Source organism: Chelonoidis abingdonii, chromosome 3 (genome assembly GCF_003597395.2).
Source record: "Chelonoidis abingdonii isolate Lonesome George chromosome 3, CheloAbing_2.0, whole genome shotgun sequence".
Classification (NCBI taxonomy): domain Eukaryota; kingdom Metazoa; phylum Chordata; order Testudines; family Testudinidae; genus Chelonoidis; species Chelonoidis abingdonii.
In genome coordinates this window covers 215,699,668-215,716,613 of record NC_133771.1, presented here as the reverse complement: position 1 = coordinate 215,716,613, position 16,946 = coordinate 215,699,668, and the positions used below count along the sequence as shown (strand labels likewise).

The 16,946-nt window shown below is 51.5% G+C and overlaps 1 protein-coding gene across 2 annotated transcripts; it reads left to right on the top strand.

Annotated features, from left to right (window-relative positions):
- Positions 1–25: 25 nt before the first annotated feature.
- CNPY3 (canopy FGF signaling regulator 3) lies at positions 26–14,068 on the top strand. Of its 2 annotated transcripts, none has more exons than XM_075064538.1 (7): positions 26–214; positions 1,639–1,762; positions 4,938–5,034; positions 6,767–6,889; positions 7,188–7,305; positions 7,515–9,124; positions 9,421–14,068. In XM_075064538.1, the coding sequence occupies exons 1-6, from the start codon at positions 97–99 to the stop codon at positions 7,748–7,750; spliced, it is 816 nt and encodes a 271-aa protein (XP_074920639.1). In that variant the 5' UTR covers positions 26–96; the 3' UTR covers positions 7,751–9,124; positions 9,421–14,068. The 2 variants fall into 2 exon arrangements, with proteins under 2 accessions (XP_074920639.1, XP_032636377.1); XM_032780486.2 differs by having other exon boundaries at positions 29–214; positions 7,515–9,116; positions 9,414–14,068.
- Positions 14,069–16,946: the final 2,878 nt, after the last annotated feature.

The following is a 16,946-nucleotide window of genomic DNA, read 5'->3' as shown; positions in this document are numbered from 1 at the left end:
TGACGCTGGGGGTGGGAAAGGAAGGTTCCCGGAAGTGAGTGTGGAGGAGCCGCTTGCCTGAAGCGCGTGTCCCTCGTGGGGTCCCCCCGCCCCGCCATGGCCGAGCCGGGCCCCGCCGCCTGCCTGCTGCTGCTCCCGCTGCTGCTGAGCCCGGCCCCGGCCGGCGGAGCCGCCGACGACACCGAGTGGGTCCGGCTGCCCAGCAAGTGCGAGGGTGAGGCTGGGGGTGGGGGAAGTCGGGGTCACTGTGGACCGAAGGGTCTGGGGGGGTGAGTCAGGGGGCCGAGGGGTCTCCGGGAAGTCTGGGGGCTGGGTGGGTGCGGTGTGGAGGGGCTGGGGAAGTCGGGGTGCGGGGAGTGATCTGGGTGAGTTTGAGGCTGGGTGGCGGTCGGGGGGTCTTGAGGTGGGGAAAGGCTGGGGTAGTCAGGGGTGTGGTGGGTCAGGGGACTGCAGGGGGTGGGCTGGGGGAGTTGGGGGTCGGTGGGTGTCGGGGGGTGAGGCTTGTGGAGGGGTGTGGAGTCGGGGGGCTGAGGGGAGTGTATTTGGGGGAAGATCTGAGTGGTGGGGGTCGGGGGGTTTTGAGGTGGGAAGGGGGTAGTCAGGGCTGCGGGGGGTCAGGGGACTGGCAGGTGGTGGGGTGGGGGAATTTGGGGGCAATGAGGGATCTGGGGAGGTTGGGGGAAGCAGGGGGTTGGGGGAGGTCAGGGTGGGGCTGGGGGAAGCAGGGCGAGTGATGGGAGGTAGAAGAGCACTGATCATGGCCCCATGTGGACGCTGTAGAGGAGCGACAAGCAATCTGATAGGGTGAAGGGGTCCATGGTCTCCCAGGCAGCCCTGGAGGAAAGGAGGACACCAGTTTCCATGCTGACAGTTGTGGCTTCTGGCTCTTTCCACAGGTTTCTCTCACTGTGGTTCATAGAGGCACGTTTCCTGTAGTGGGTGGGGAGAAGGCACAGTGAGAAAAGGGAACTGCTACTTCTTGCTCCAGTGGTCATGGCTCACACTGTCAGATGTTTGTGTGGGAGGGGGGTGGGGTTCTACAATGCAAGGCATTTAAGCAGGAAGGTAAAGGAGAGACCTAACTATGTGAAGGAGAGACCTAACTATTGGGGAAAATCCCATGCCAATAAAGAGGTGGTGATTGAGGAGAGGAACAAGTAGGAATACTAGATTGTGGGGGGTAAGGCTGGGGGAAGAAGCAGGCCAAAGTGTATGGGGGGGGGAACAACGGAGGTTGAGATATGAAATATCTAGAGACGGGTGAACTGCTTGCTCTGGGTGATGGAGCAGTTCTGGTGCACCCACTGACTTGAATGTCTCTTGGTTAGCAGTTGCACAATAGTTCACTAATTTCTCAACCAAAAAACTCTGGAATAAAAACTCCTTCTCCCAAATACAGTAGCTGGGGTGTCTAGTTTTGTGTGTTTTCTTGTCCGTTGAATAATTATAGTGTGTGTTTTTCCTGAAAACAAGCTGCACAAGGACACTTTAGTTATTGGTGCTTAACTCCAAGCGTCTGCTTCTAAAATAGCCCTGCTTGCTGAAAATGGCCTACCTGTACCTAAAACAGGCAAGTTCCTTAGGAGGGCAGTGCAGTTCAGTATGCCCACTAACCTGTTTGTATTTACTCTTCTCCAGTGTGTAAGTATGTGGCAGTAGAGCTGAAATCTGCCTTTGAGGAAACTGGGAAGACAAAGGAGGTGATTGACACAAAGTATGGCTTTCTAGACGGAAAGGGATCTGGAATCAAGTACACACAATCGTAAGTGAATCAGTCGGTGACGTCCACTCAGTACTCTCTTTGCTGCTCCTCTGGATTAATAAATACCTCCACAAAGAGCATTCACAAACAGGGGATGATCTGGACACCTACCACACTTGGGGGCAAAGGTTGCTTCTCGCTTCTCCGGAGTTATTCATGTTGGCAAGATATGATGGATGTTGAGTCCCTAGCAGGGTGTGATGGCAGTAGTGCTGCTCCACATGTGACCACGAATTGCAGATCCGTAGCGAAGCAGGGATTTGTTTGAGCGTAGCAGTGCTGCACAGTCCGAACTTAGAACTTCTGTCATCTGCAGCAAGCTGGACTGAGATTCTGCTGCTAGCTTTCTGTAGCACTCTGGCAATTCTGTGGCAGCTTCGCTTACATTTTGAAAGTAGGTTTTTAATTGTTTAATAGGCATATCAGTCCAATGGGCCTGGGTCACTGCTGCTAAGTTCCATTTATCTTATGCTTTCCCACCACACTCAGTTGTTAGTATGCCTCAAATGTCTGCATTGTAGAAGTTGTCATACAAAGGTGGGGGTTCTGTAAGCTGAGGAGCAGATACTTGGGGTTTTGGATACCTGGGACTGAAGGATAACCATATTAGCTGGATTTTTCTGCTATAGTGGTCAGGGATGAAGTAGTAGCCTAAGTTGGAATTTAAATAATTCTGGAGTTGGATGATGATTAACATGTCACTGGGAGAGCAGTGATGCGCTTTCTTAGACCTACTTCAGACTCTGCCCCCTTGGGCAAACCTCACTGCGCCAGTTACATTCAGTTCACGTTTTCAAGTTTTCTAGCTCTCACAATTGAGAACAGAAGAGAGCCTTGTAAAATGAGAACTGAGATTCCGAAGCACATTTCTGTGATGAACATTACTGCTGCAGAATACGTGGCCCTGATCGGAGGCCTCGGGCAGTCGCTAGGCTAATAATCAAGGTTTGAAACAACCACTTGCCACCACAAGATTTTTCTCAGCAAGAGGGGAGTTCAAGCCATCAGTTCCTGCAGAATTTCTGCTTCCATGGACCCTCTTCTGCCAGATGTAGGGTGGTGCCAGTCGTCATTGCTATTAATCTCAATTTTTGTCAAGGCAGTTATTGGTTTGAGCATTGGCCTGCTAAACCCAGGGTTGTGAGTTCAGTCCTTGAGGGGGCCATTTGGGGACTGGCCCTGCTTTGAGCAGGGGGTTGGACTAGATGATTACCGAGGTCCCTTCCAACCCTAATAATCTATGATTCTATGATTCCTCTGGGGGTTGTACATAGAGACAGTTTGAGCTGAGGCTTAAACAAGGCATCTGCCTGCTTCTTAGGTGTTTTGCACAGGGAACCCACTATGCTGCTGCTCAGGGATCTGCACTGACTGGCAGTATGTTTCTGGGTGTGGTTCAAAGTAGTGACTCTAACCTACAGAACCCTGAATGTCAGGGGCCACCTGTCTCACCCTCTGTGACAGCAGAGGTGGAGCTCTTGAAGTGTAGATGGGAAGGGGCTCCTAACAGGATGCTCTCTCAGGGCCTGTTGACTTTGGAAATAGCTTCCCCACCCTTGGCTTGCCACTGCTTGGCTTTGTGAGCTTCCAATCATGCTTCAAAACCCGCCTCTTCTCAGAGGGAAGGAGTGTGCTGATAAACAGACCAGATTTGTCTAGTGTGGGCAGTTACTACTTCAAGATCATTCAGCTACTTATGTTCCTGTCAGAGGAGGCAGTTCAATTCATGTGGGATGGTATTAATCTTCTAATTAAATGCAATTGTTTTTCAAGACATCGTTAGCTTGAAATCTAGTCACTTTCAGAACTCCAGAGATGTTACCTTCCCCTGAAGTATGTCTGCATTGGAGCTGAAGGGATGATTTCCTGCACTAACTCTGATCAAGGTAGCATGCTAAAAACAGCTGCCCCAAAGATGATCCTGTCCGATACCCTAGGTATGTACTCAGGGCTGCTAGCCCGCCGACACCACCATGGCTACACTTCTATTTTTAGTGTGCTAGCTCAATCAGAGCTATTGAGAGGATGTCTCCTCAAGCTTGACATTACACTTCCAGCTGCAGTGCAGACAGACCCTGAGTCCCCCTTGCCAACTTCTGTGGTTTTACAACCACTCTTTGCTTTAAATGTTTCTCTCCCCAGCCACTGTGAGGAAATACAGATGCAAAGAGAAGAAGCTGGCTATGGTGAAACAGTAAAGTTGCTGTGTACACATGGTGTGTACTGCACACAAAGTAAATACACTTTTCATTTGCCCTGGTTATAAGTGTTACAAGTAACAACAGTGGGGAAACAACTTCAGGCACCAGTGAGATATTGTAAGTTGATGGGGGCCCTTTAATATGTGTCTGGTACCTAGGGTATAAGATTGGGGCTGTACATTATGTTTTGAGCCCTCAAGATTGCAAAGATGATCTGCCAAACATGAATTGCCTGAGTCTACAGCCGGCAGATCCAATCTGTTGCTCAGAGCTTTCCTGTGTAGTGGACGAGACACTGGTTGTTTCACAGCTACTATTCAGACCTTTGAGGGCAAAAGTGCACCTTCTAATATTATTTCCATTCTGCTGCTGCTTGGCAAAGCGCTGGGCAGGAGCAGAGGCTGGCTCTGGCGCTAGCAGCATGGGATAAGGATCAGAAAATGAAGGTTGCAATGGGAGTTATGCAGCAGAGACATCTTCTCCCCACACCTACCTTGCAGTAGCCAGGAGTCTCTGGGAGAGGAGTGAGGTTGCCAGGAAGCTGTAATGGAGGAAACTGTCCCTCTTTCAGTATCCAGATGGAGATACAGGGAGCACAGTGGTGGAGCCCCCACTCCTTTACAGTAGCCAGGGGCTGTGGAGGTAAGAAGAGGAATCTTTTTCTCTTTGGCACTTGGAGAGAGGAGGGTTGACAGGCAGGCAGTGGAGTTCCAGTTGATTAGACACCTGCCATCAAGAGACCGATACCTTCTGAAAGGTGGAGCCTTTAAGCTGGCCCAGGACCAGCAAACTGGTGAAAATCCCAGCGGCTGCAGACACTAGCCATTTCCCCAGCCCCCTCCTCCTGTGTTCATCTCTAGCCAACGGCCTTAGTCCTTGAGCTAGAATTTTTCTAGCCCCATTAATGGACTGTAGCATTTCTCGGGGAGCGGTACTAAATCCTTCCCCATTTCACCAACTTTTCCTCTGGGCAGGGATATCCGACTGATCGAGGTTACGGAGACCATCTGCAAGAGGCTGTTGGACTATAACCTGCACAAGGAGAGAACTGGCAGTAACAGGTTTGCAAAGGTTTGTATCATTGCTTGTTCTCTCTCACTGGAGCTTTAGTCAGATGCTCCTAGGCCTTGGCTTGCCAAGAGCATCTGTGTTTGTCTCCTTGGTCTGCATCTGCGAAACAGACTTCCCAGGTATAGAACTAGCTTCTAAAGGAAACTGCTTTGTTCTCTCCCTCCCTCAACTTGTTAGTGTAACCACCTCTCCATGGCCCTGCTGGTGAGTGGCATGCAACCAAGAAGCCTGGTGGGGAGGTGTAGCAGACCTGTTCTCATGGCTGGAGTGGGTAATGGGTATGTACTGAGCAGCTTCTTCTGCCTCTGGTTTGGGATGAGGTGCAGGTTAACAATTCCATTTGAAAAGTGTAGGTCGAGATCACTAGCAGCCCACCTTAACATGCCACTCCAGTAATGTTAAAGCTAAAGATAGTCCCATCCTTTTGATTGCCCCTTGTGCATTTGCATTGTGACTTTGCACCTGCCAGCGTTTCAAGGGAAACAGTGTGATCTGCTCTGTGTGGCAGAGAAGGCTGTGAAACCATGAATCTTGCAAGGCCTGTGCACAAGGGGGCAGAGTGTTCCAAAGAACCGTTTGCATTTGGCTGAGTTTGCCTTTCCCAAAGGCACTTTGTGCAGTCTCAGGGCTGGGCCCAGGGATCATGCCTGTGATGGAAGAGGTAGGGTTCTGTAGAGACTGCATCAGCCCAGAGAATGAGCTGGGGTTTTAGCCGTGGGGAAGAAAGGCTTCCCCATCCAAAGGACTATGTGGTACTGCTATGTCCTAGAGTCAACCCCCACGATGACTTTATCCTTTTATCGTCGGGCCTTTCTCTCTAGCGGTCCCCCCTCCACTCACATCCACGCCACATCTGAGTCCTGCCATTGCTTTCTCTGGAATGCTGCTTGAATCCAGCCTTTTCTGCTTGTTCAGACAGCCAAGCCTCATCACGGGCTGCCAAGGACTACATCCTCCATGCTACCCATATTGCACCAGCCATTTGAAAGAGAGCTGCTAGGACCGTCTTCCCTGGCCATCGCTCACATTGTGTCCCTCCTATGAGTCCCTCCCCTGACTCTACACCAAGAGCAAGCTGCTTGACCTTTTATGCCCTCCCCTCTCATATCCCCTCCCACTTCACCAGGGATGCAGCCTCTTCCTCTGGCTTGTCTGCTCCTCATGCATGGAACGTTCTTCCCAAACTGAACCAGGTAGCCACTGCCCTCTGCTCCTTCAAATCCGTCATCTAGAGTCAGGACGCTGACAAGGAATCACCCACCACGTTAGCTGCCTTGGGGGCAGATGAGGAAAGTCCGTGTTCGTTCAGTCATGAAAGCGTACACTTGGAACAAGTGTCATAGCCTTCCTCTTGCCCTCCTCCTCCGGCATGTTCTTCATGTCTGTCAAGCAGCAAGTGTGTTAGGGTCCTAGTCCAGCTGGAGCTGCTGGGTGCCGTACAGAGGAGGCCGGGTAGCAGATGAGGCCCAGGCTTTCACACCCTCCTGAGAAGGGAACAGACTGCTCAGCCACTTGCCCCTGAGGCTTCTCCCTTCATGCTGCACTGGTCCAACAACTCCTGGTTGGGTGGCTGGTGCCACACCCCCTCTTCTGCAGGGCTCTGAGCTGGCTCCCTTGTAGGGGAGCTGTGTGTGAGTTCTCCTGTCTCCCTTAGTGCAAGAGTCATACGTGTGGAGCTGGGATTCTGCCCATCCCCGAAGGTGGGGTCACTCAGGTTACTGTGTCTCCTTAGGGAATGTCAGAGACGTTTGAAACCCTGCACAACCTGGTGCACAAGGGGGTGAAGGTGGTGATGGACATCCCCTATGAGCTGTGGAATGAGACCTCTGCTGAAGTGGCTGACCTCAAGAAGCAGGTACTGTCCAGAGAGTAGCACAGTGTCACTGGGGCCACCAGCACAAAGTGCAGTAATGGCTGGGAGGCCTAGGATGCAGTGTCTAAGACTCTTGCTGCTGGGCTGGGGGAGATCTGGGAAGACGGGCTCAGGCTGGATGTGGGTGTCGTACTCCAAGAGTTCACTGCAGCGTATGAGCTGTCCCTCTTTGGGAAGCTCGTCCTGGAGCTGTGCTTGCTCCCCACGTTGTGAGGGGCCCAGGGAGTGGGGTTAATAGGAAGGTCTGTTGGTGCTGGACTGTGCTTTCTCTCTGCGCTAGTGTGATGTGCTGGTGGAGGAATTCGAAGACGTGATTGAGGACTGGTACAGGCATCACCAGAAGGAAGACCTGGCTCAATTTCTCTGTGCGAACCATGTGCTGAAAGGGAAAGACACAAGTGAGTTTCACCTCAGCAAATGCAAGGGGGCATTGGGCTCCAAGCAGAGGCAGCACGTGTGCTCCAGTGCCAGGGTGATGGGTGCAGCAGGGGAATCCGAAGAGCATTGAAACACCATCTCTTAGTGTGAGTGGGAAGGGGGCACGGGGTGGGGAGACAGAACCTGACAGCCTCACTGCTCCCTTTTCTCCATGATGTCATCCCCGCAGGCTGCCTGGCAGAGCAATGGTCCAGCAAGAAGGGAGATGTAGCGACCGCGGGGGAGAGGGCAAAGAAAAAGAGTGGCAAGAACAAGAAGACAGCAGAGAGGAAAAAGAAAAACAAGAAGGAGATGGCTGAGGAAGCAAAAAGCCCCCTGGGCCCAAGTGCTGAAGGGAGCCCTGAAGAGGAGGGGGATATCCAGCCGAAGGCTCCCTTTGCACACAGCCCAGCTGACGAGCTGTAGTCTCTCGGACACCGTGTGCTGATTTGCAGCCCATGGTAGGGACAGCGGACACTCTGGACACATGGGATATTGGATGTGCTCTGGGCATCGCAGCAGCCAGTTGCCTCACAAGATGGTGACCCCTTATTTACTGAAGGAAAATAAATTAGAACTCTTCTAATTTATCGCTCCAAGGGCGGCAGCCTGTTCCTGCTGGGTGGAGATCTCGCCGTTGCTAGTCAGCATTACCGTGAGCAGCGGTGCCACATGGATCACAGATGTGGAGTAACAGTGGCTGGCAGAGACCCCTGCACACGCAGGGCAGCTGGGCCGGACAGGAGATCCTCTTAATGCTCCCTAGACAATACGGATCCTGCCTTTAATGGGAGAGACCTTCCACCCTCTGCTCTTCCCCTGCCGCCTCCTGCCCAGCTGGATTGTATTGATGAGGGGGTCTGGAAGTGGGAGAAAGGAGGCTGGTTTGGTCACGGCGGAGCCCCTGGCTTTTGTCTGAGCTGCCTCCAGGGCAGGGAATTTGGCAGTGGCTTGGAAGGAGAGTGGCTTCTGCCTGGCCAACCTGGCGGGTTTGGACACACTGTCTGTTCCACAAAGGCCGGGCCCAGTCCTGCCCTCCCCTACACCAGGCAGTTCCACTGAGCTTGCTGGGGTCCCACAATGAGTTATCCTCTCTCTCTGCACGCTTGCTGCCCACCCCTCTCCCGTAGGACCATTCCATTCAGGGGCAGCCATTCCAGCTTCCTGGAAGCCTGTAGTTCCTGCTGTTGCTGCAGAGAGGGCCCTTCCCCCCTCTGCTAATGTCCTGTTCCATTTGGTCTAGCTTGTGCTTTCTGCACTAGCTTTCACGCTCCCTGCTGCACTATGGACAGCAGCTCCTTGCTTTGCAAGGAGAGGCTCCCTTGTATTTTATGCAGTTCTTTGTTACCTGTTGGCGATTTCTCTTAAAGTGGCAGTAGATGTCAAGTATCGGAGGGGAGCAGTGTTTGTCGCTTTGTACAGATCCAGACTAAGAGTCCTGTGGCACCTTATAGACTAACAGACGTATTGGAGCATGAGCTTTCGTGGGTGAATACCTGCATGTGTCTGACGAAGTGGGTATTCACCCACAAAAGCTCATGCTCCAGTACGTCTGTTTGCTGCTTTTACAGATCCAGACTAACAGATATATTGGAGCATGAGCTTTTGTGGGTGAATATCCACTTCATCAGACACATGCAGGTATTCACCCACGAAAGCTCATGCTCCAATACGTCTGTTGGTCTATAAGGTGCCACAGGACTCTTTTTAGTAAATATTAACACCCTCCCTGTGGGATGTGGGAGCAGGACCCACTACGGCCTGCAGGGGCACCCAGCTAACTTTGAATGCAGTCTTAGGGTACGTCTAGACTACGCACCGTATCGGCACGTTAAAATCGATTGCTCTGGGATCGATATATCGCGTCTAATCTAGACGGGATATATTGATCCCTGAGCGCGCTTATATCGATTCCAGAACTCCACCAACCCCAACGGAGTTCCGGAATCGACATGGCGAGCCGCGGACATCGATCCTGCGCGGTGAAGACGGGTGAGTAAATCGATTTTAGATATTCGACTTCAGCTACATTATTCACGTAGCTGAAATTGCGTATCTAAAATCGATTTTATCCCATAGTGTAGACCAGCCCTCAGTCCCTCTTGCATGTGCCCAGGAGGCTTCCATCAGCTCTTCCCGCTCATTAAAGCACATGGGGGACCCCAGCCTGGGAGTGGGGTATAGTCTGGTCCAGTGCAGCCAGGCTGCCCTGTGATCTCAGCACTGCAGCTCACTGAGAGAGCTGTTCTGCTAGAAGTAGGTATGTTTCTGAGTACTCTTGCGTCTCAACAGCTCGATCAAGTGTCATGGAATATTCCCAGGTAGTGAGACTCATTGGTCTGACCCTGCTTTTCAGGCTAGTGAGCGACTGTTGGTTCCCTCCGCTAGGCAGGGCATCATACTCCAGGCACCAACACTGCCAATTCTTGCCACTCTATCACAGGTCTCGTGATATTTGGTGTTTTCTTTAAAACCTCAGCTCCTGGCGTCATGGGGTTATGTGAGAATATCAGCTTTAGAATGAAGCTGTTTCTAGCCCTCATGGCTGCAGGAGACAGCTTAAAAGTGTCACCAGAGTGTGACCTGAAAGGCTGAGAAGTCAAAGAAAACCCCAAATGTGTGTTTTTAAAAAAAAAACAAAAAACAAAAAACAAATCTTGTGAGGATTGTTGGGGGCTACCCCCTGGGTTCTGAATGGGGGCGGTTGGCCCTACCTCTGAAGCGCAGCCCAAAAGGCACAATTGGAACTAAGTTTAGAATTATTTTTAGGCAAGGCAGCTTTACACAACTTCCTGCTGTGGAGTAATCCTGTAATGCAATTGACTGACTGCAGCGGGAGTGGTGGTGGGTCAGTACGACTGGGCACGGGTGATGGGGAGGAATGAATGAGAATATCTGGTGTGACGAGTTTTTGTCCCTTTGGGTTTGTTCTATGGCAACTCCAGCAGTTACTACAACTGTACACTGGACTCTGTTACCCAGAGCAAGGAACTTGGCATTCTAGTTGGTGAAACTGGCCTGAAGCAGCTGAGAGCCTCATGGCTACTAGCCCTCTCTCCTGTGGGTTATCCTCTGCTCACCTTTGTCCTTCTCTCTTCCCCATACAGTCCTCCCTGCCTCTTATTTTTCTCTTGACAACTAGCGTAGCTTTCCCTTGGGCCGCTCCTGATGTAGGATTGGCCTCCTCACCTGGGCGGGCTCCCAGCTACTGCTAGACATTGGCGTCTGCTTCTCAGCACTAACGTGTCCCCTGCTAAGGACTGCCGCTGGGTTGCCCCTGCGCAGCCAGCAATGTGCCAGTGGGGCGACAGGCCACTGTGCATTTGGGAGAGGTGCCTCCATGCTCTGAGCAGGGCAGAAGCCCAGCTGCCTCGCCATAGCCACAGTTGTGAGGCACTGGGCAGGATCCAAATGAAGGGCCAGTCTTGGTGCGTTGCTTTGTAGTTGCCAGGCAGGAAATCATTCGGCTCTGAAGCTAATGGGGGATGTGGGGATATTTGAAGGATGGCGCAATGGAGATTGTGAAGTAACAATGAGAAACAGGCAGCTGCTGCTCAAGGAGAAGTGGTCTGCAGCCTTTGTAATAGCAAGCGAACACACAGCGCTGGGTGGGACTCCCTTCTGCAGCTGCAGAACATGCCGCCCTGGCCAGCACCTTGCATGGGGAAGGGGACAAGCTCTATCTAAGTGCTCTGGAGGGGCAGGGGAGACTCCCTATATTCATTATGGTTCGAAGGCACCATCCGCCTCTGCTTCCTTATAGAGGAACAAATTCAGTTCAGAACAGAGCTCACCTTATTACAAACCCTAAATGGCAGTTGAGGCTCCCAGCGAGGCATCTGCTTCTCCCTTGGCTTCCAGTGCAGACTGGCCACCTCTCCTCTTGGCCAATTCCTGCCATGCTGCAGCAAATCCATCCAGACCCAGAGAAACTCTACTGCTTCCAGGGGCTCTCTGAACCAGCTGCACTTCAGGGTTCCCCTCTTCCCCGTGTGGTGAATGGCTTCTCCCTCTTTTCTCTGAAGAGAAGCTAGAGAGGGCAAGAGGGGCTGAGGGCAAGAGGGGCTCAGGCCCCAAGCACCATAGCAGGACTCCTGTGCAATGGAACTGTCACCACTTCCCTTGAGCCTCATATCTCACTGTTAGGAACCTTTTCCTGCTACACTCTGCATCTTCTTCTTATCACCTCCTCCTTGTCTGAGTCTTATCCCCGCCCAACGTATCTGCACCAAACGCTGGCAGCCTTGTACTGCTGTTTACTCACTTCCTCAGGAATCCCCTGTTTTATTTTTGCTTTTCCTACATTCCCTCTGTGTTTGGTCTTCTCTTGAGGTGCCCACTGTGTTCTATGTAGTGTCTTCTTCCAGAAACCCCCTGCTCTTGAAAGACAATACTGCTGCAAGCTATAATTACACTTTGCAAACTCCTAGATAATGGCACCCTTCTAGAGCCAGCTCCATGGAGCTCAGGATCTTAGCTTTTGACTCTACTGACTCTGGTGCATTTTAAGTTCTCAGCTTTAATGTTAGGGTGGTTTGGAGGGGGGTAAATTCATGCTCAAGCCCATGTTGGGCTAGACAATTTGCTGGAGAGTGGGGGACAGTTGTACGGTACGGCTGGTACATTCAGGGACTCTTACTCTCTGCATTTCATCCTGAAGGACTTTCCAGATCTCTCTCCCGTATTCCTCTGTGGGCATTTCTTATTTGCCCATCACCGTGGTGCCTGAGCCAAGCAGTTGCTTCCCTCCCCACCCCAGAGATACGCAATGCTGCATTATGTACAGGAGGTAACAGCACATGCCTACAGGCTGGCAAAGCATGCCCCCTCCCCTCCCCCCACAACCTGCCAGGGCCACAAAATGTAACCCACCTCCCAGGTGCCTTAGAGAATCACTGCAGGTACGATTTGGCTAGCACAGGGGGGCCAACCGGCAGAAAGTTCTGCTGGCCCTTTTCAGGTAGTAATAAGCTCTGCAATGCCACAACCTCAGCTTTTCATCTGCTGGGACAGCTGCTGCCCCAGCGGCACGGCACCTATTAGTGCTGCCCCTGCCTTGCCTACGCTAGAAATGCTTCCAGCTCTGACTTCTGCTCTGGCAGTGCTAGCAGAGGCTAGAGCCCCCCTGGAGATGAGCTAAAGGCTGCCAGTGGCATTGATTAGACTTCCTGAGCAGGCTTAGACAGGGCATTATGGGACAGTGTTAAAGACGCCAGCAGGCTGTTAACACAAGGGCAACTAACCCCAGTGGAAGCCATCTTGAGCATGAACGCCTCCTTGGAAACAGGCGCACCTCCCAGATCACCAGCATCATTCCCCCAGCGCAGCGAGAGGGGCTGGGTATGCCATACAGACGCCCAGGCGCTGGCACACGCAGCAGTGAGATCTGCAATGCAGCCCTTCCCTCTACACTTCCTAGCTCTTCCCCCACTCATGGCGATCTGAGACAGTGAAGTGCAGCAGCCACACAGAGAGATCACAGGAAAATGCTCTGTGGGCCTTCAGTAGAAAGAACCCTCCAGTAAAGCTGCCAACAAGAGACTCCAGCCCTACCACAGAGCCTGGGTTACTGCTTTGTTTTTGACCCAAGCCTCTCACCCCTGTGTTCTAGGTGCTTGTCTGGCCTTGAGCCCAGTTCCAGGTGGGGTTGTTGAGCCCCAGGTGAGGCTCCTGGGTTTGTTTGCACACTGTGTTTGATTCCCCCCAGTGCTTCGCAGTGGGTGGAGTGTTTGCTGCTTTGGCCGAGATGAAACAGAAATCCAGTGTACTTCCCTGACTGCTGCTTAGCAGGGGTGATCGATCAGTTCTGCTCTGTTGCCGTTGTTCCTGGGTCCACGTAGTTGTTTGCGTAATTGCAGCCAAAGCCTTTCTGCAAGGGTTTGTACCAATAAGTGTGATGCAACTAAGGCAGACCCTTGCCAGATGCAGCTCAATGACCATAAACACTCAAGGGGAGACAAAGCCCAGGTCCAAGCCAGAGTAACTGCAGCCATTGAGATGCCTAAAGATTGCATGCAGATATCTGGAATAGGAGCACGGGGGAGTTTCTCAAATGAACAAGAATCTTAAGACTCGTTATCAAGAGCACTGCTGCAAACTGGGCCTGCCCTGGGAAGGATGTAGAGATAGCATCCAGCTAACTTCAGCCTGAACCCCAAGCAATACAAACCCCTGTGCTGAACAGAGGGAACCTGCCTTTGACAGAGACCCAAAGCCATCTGTTACACGGCAGCAGCACTGAGATGGCTCAGAGAGGCTGCAGGGTTTCCGTATGTGGGCATGGCAGGGAGCTGGTGCATGCACAAGGCAGGGAGGGTGGAGGGGCTCTTTTTATACCTGACCTGACACAGGACAGTCAGGCCCTGTTTGCAGTTTGGCTCAGCACCTCACTGTTCTCAACAGGCTTGTGGGTGTTGGTAACATCCTAGTCCTCCCCGGGCTAGGCTGGATTACAGAACCCAGCCAGTGGTGACAGAGCAGTAGCTGATAGCCCTTCCCTATGGTGCTCCCATTAACCTCTCGTTTTTCTTCCCCTGCCTCCCCAGATGGCTAAATTTTGGATGACCAGTTGTATCTTAAACGTCTAGGGCCCTTTCAGCTCCATAGACAGCTCTCTTGTGTTGGAGGGCTCAGTGGTGGAGTGTGGCCTGTGATCCTCGTGAATCTGGTTAATGGTCACATAGTTTCAACCTGAATTCACTCGTGCTATTTGTAGCTATTTTTAAATAAACTCTCTCTGTTTAATGGTTTGTCCTGTTTCCTAAGTGTATTAACCCATCTCACCTCTCTCTTTCTTCCCAACTGAAATTTAACCTTAATCAAATGTTTATCTCAAACATTGGGCAGCTGCAGCTGTGGTGCCAAGAGAACAAAGATCTGAACTTCAGGTCAGAAATGGGCACTTACTCTGAACTGTGGGGATGAGGAGGTGCTGTCGTGTATCCTAGAATCCTGTGTGTTTCTGCAGTCAAACCCCTTCTTTCTAGATCTGTGGACTGTAGCATTGTGTATAGGAACCTGACTCCTAGTGTCCTGTTGGGTGTATGAATTGACACTGATCTTGCAAATTGATTGCAGGGTCAGTGTGGGATCCTTTGCTAAATCTTCACCTCATGCAACATAATGAAGAATGTGAATTGGATGACTTGGAGATATGTGCAAACAGAAGCTTCCAAAAGTCCCAAAAATGGGACTCACTGAAGTGCAAGTCTGAGTTGGCTGAAAGCTGTAAACACAAAGTGTGGCAAATTAAAGGGGAAAAGCAAAGTTTACCAGCCCTCCCCTAATCTATATCTCAGGGGAGTAACCTGTGTGCACTTCACACCTCACTGCAGTTGGCCAAGAAATGGAAATCCCTTCCTATGGGAAATGTTATTTTTGGAGAAGAGTCCCAAATTGGGACAAAAAGCCAAACCCTGACATCTTTCACTGGAAGGGAGTTCTGGGAAAAAATCCATTCCAGAAGAACCAAAACAGAATTGTTCAGCCAATGGGACTGGCTGCCTGGAAGGCAGAGAATGAAATTGACAAGGAGCTTTCCAGGCTGGTGACTGGAAAAACTGGTCTGGGTGGCTCTGAGCTGGGGCAGGAGCAACTCCTGTCAGTTTCATTTTCTGCCTTTTCATTTTCTACTGCTTGCTATGGATCAGGGAGCAGCTTTATTTCTGCAAGTTCCACCCAGAACCACTGAGCTGCTTCCTAGTATGGAGAGTGAAACATTTCATTTTCAGTGTCTCATTGAGTGATGGTGGAAATTTGACATGCACCAGGGCCCTAGGACCCTGGTTCATAGATGTCTTCCTGCCTTCTAGTGAAAAGAGTTGGATTTGGCCATGTGATTTGACAACATTTCCATCATGCAGCACGTACTGAGTGGAAAGCACCATTGGTCTCGGCATTCAGTTGGATTGGGTATAAGAACATTGGATGCAGTCAGAGAATATGGATTCTCAAATTAGCATATGGCATGTTTAACACTCCTTTCCCCAGTTGGAGGGCCCTGTGCCTGGAAGCAGACAGGCCCGGGGTTGAGAGTTGCTGGAGGGAAGGAAATGCAGCAGAACCAAGGAAACTCCCAAAAGCAGGGAAAACTGAAAGTAACAGGAAAAGAGGATGGGGAAGAATGAGCAGAACAGCAGTTTCTTATTGATGAGCACGTTTGCCTGTTCTCAACAACAAACAGGACCAAGTGCTGACCAGCTGATAATGAAAAGTTTGGTTCTTAGGGAAGGGCTGTGCTCTGTCTGGACAAACATTCCCCCTTCCTCCCTGACCCGGTGTCGGTAGCTGGGTCAAGGGAAGGATTATTCCATCAACCCCGCACTGTCTATCCTGGGGATTAGGTTGGTTTAACTTTTGCTCAAGAGAGTGGATTTTTTGCACTCCTGAGCACCATAGTTGGGTTGATTTTTACTTTTTAGTGTAGACCTGGTCTTAGTGTTTGAAACAAATACCACTGAGTGGAGGGGAACCTCCTGGGATACTGTGCAAGGCTGGGGGTTGTAGGGCAGGGTTGCTGTTTGCTGTACTTAACTCTCAGGGGAGGCAGCAGTGAGGAGCTTACTGAGGACTGTTGCAGAAAATATGGTGACTGGAGGGGGTTTTCTCTGCTCAGCTGATTGTCTGCTGCTTGCAAGGTTTTCTGAAGAGGTGAGAGGGAGCCAGCCCCACACCCCACTGCCATGGTGACTGTCTCCCTTTCAGTAATGAGGAGGATGGGATGTGGAAGTCTAAGAACAGCCTCTAGTCTCTCTGGAGCTACAGTCTGCACCACTGGGCTTGTGGGCTGATCCAGGGGCTGATGCAGCCCTGGCATTGATTGCTCCAGGAGCCACAGCCTCAAATAGCTGGAGAGCTTTGTGTCCTGTGCTGGAAGCTGTGTGGCAGTGGGGCACAAGAGGGCTATCGGTGCTGGCCCTAGTCCATCCCTGTGCTGGGGGTATTTCTCAGGGGCTGGCTAAGCCAGCTTTGCAGCCCCTACAGCAGCTCCATCTGGAAGTTGTGCTGGCAGAGTGAGAGCTGCCTGCTGGTGGTAGTCGCTGCTAGTGTCTGTCTGTCTGGATCTGGTAAATCAATCGCTTTGAACTCGGTTCATTTTTGTGTTGTCTGAGCCACTTCACATAATTGCAGTTGCTTAAAAATGCATCTTTACTCTTGCATTTTGGGAGCTAGAAGGAGCCACTTCCTTCCCCTGAAAGCAAAGTGCAGTCATGCCAGAGTGTGTGGCCCTGACCAGGCTGCACTGCATGCCCTATGCCCCACCCTGCCTGTTAGCAGGAACCCAAGAGATGTGTGGGGTTCCCTGTTTTGCCTCCATATTGATCTGGGACATTCCCTGCTCTCAAGCACCATGATTTCCCCCTCCCCTCCCCCCACTGTGTTCTCTGCTTGTCCCCAGTCCCTCGGCTGTTAGCAGGTCTAAATCACACCCCTGTATTCCCCTAGCACTGTGTTCATTAACTTGTCTTCATTCTGACAGTGAGTGACTGGACTTTGCTGGTAAATGCTGTAGCAGCAGCTGGAGGAGCTCAGCAGAAAGGGAACCCCATGCAGGGTTGGGTAGTTGCTAACAGTCTCAGCTTGGCTCACCTGCATGTTACAAACCAGGCCCAGGAAATGTCCA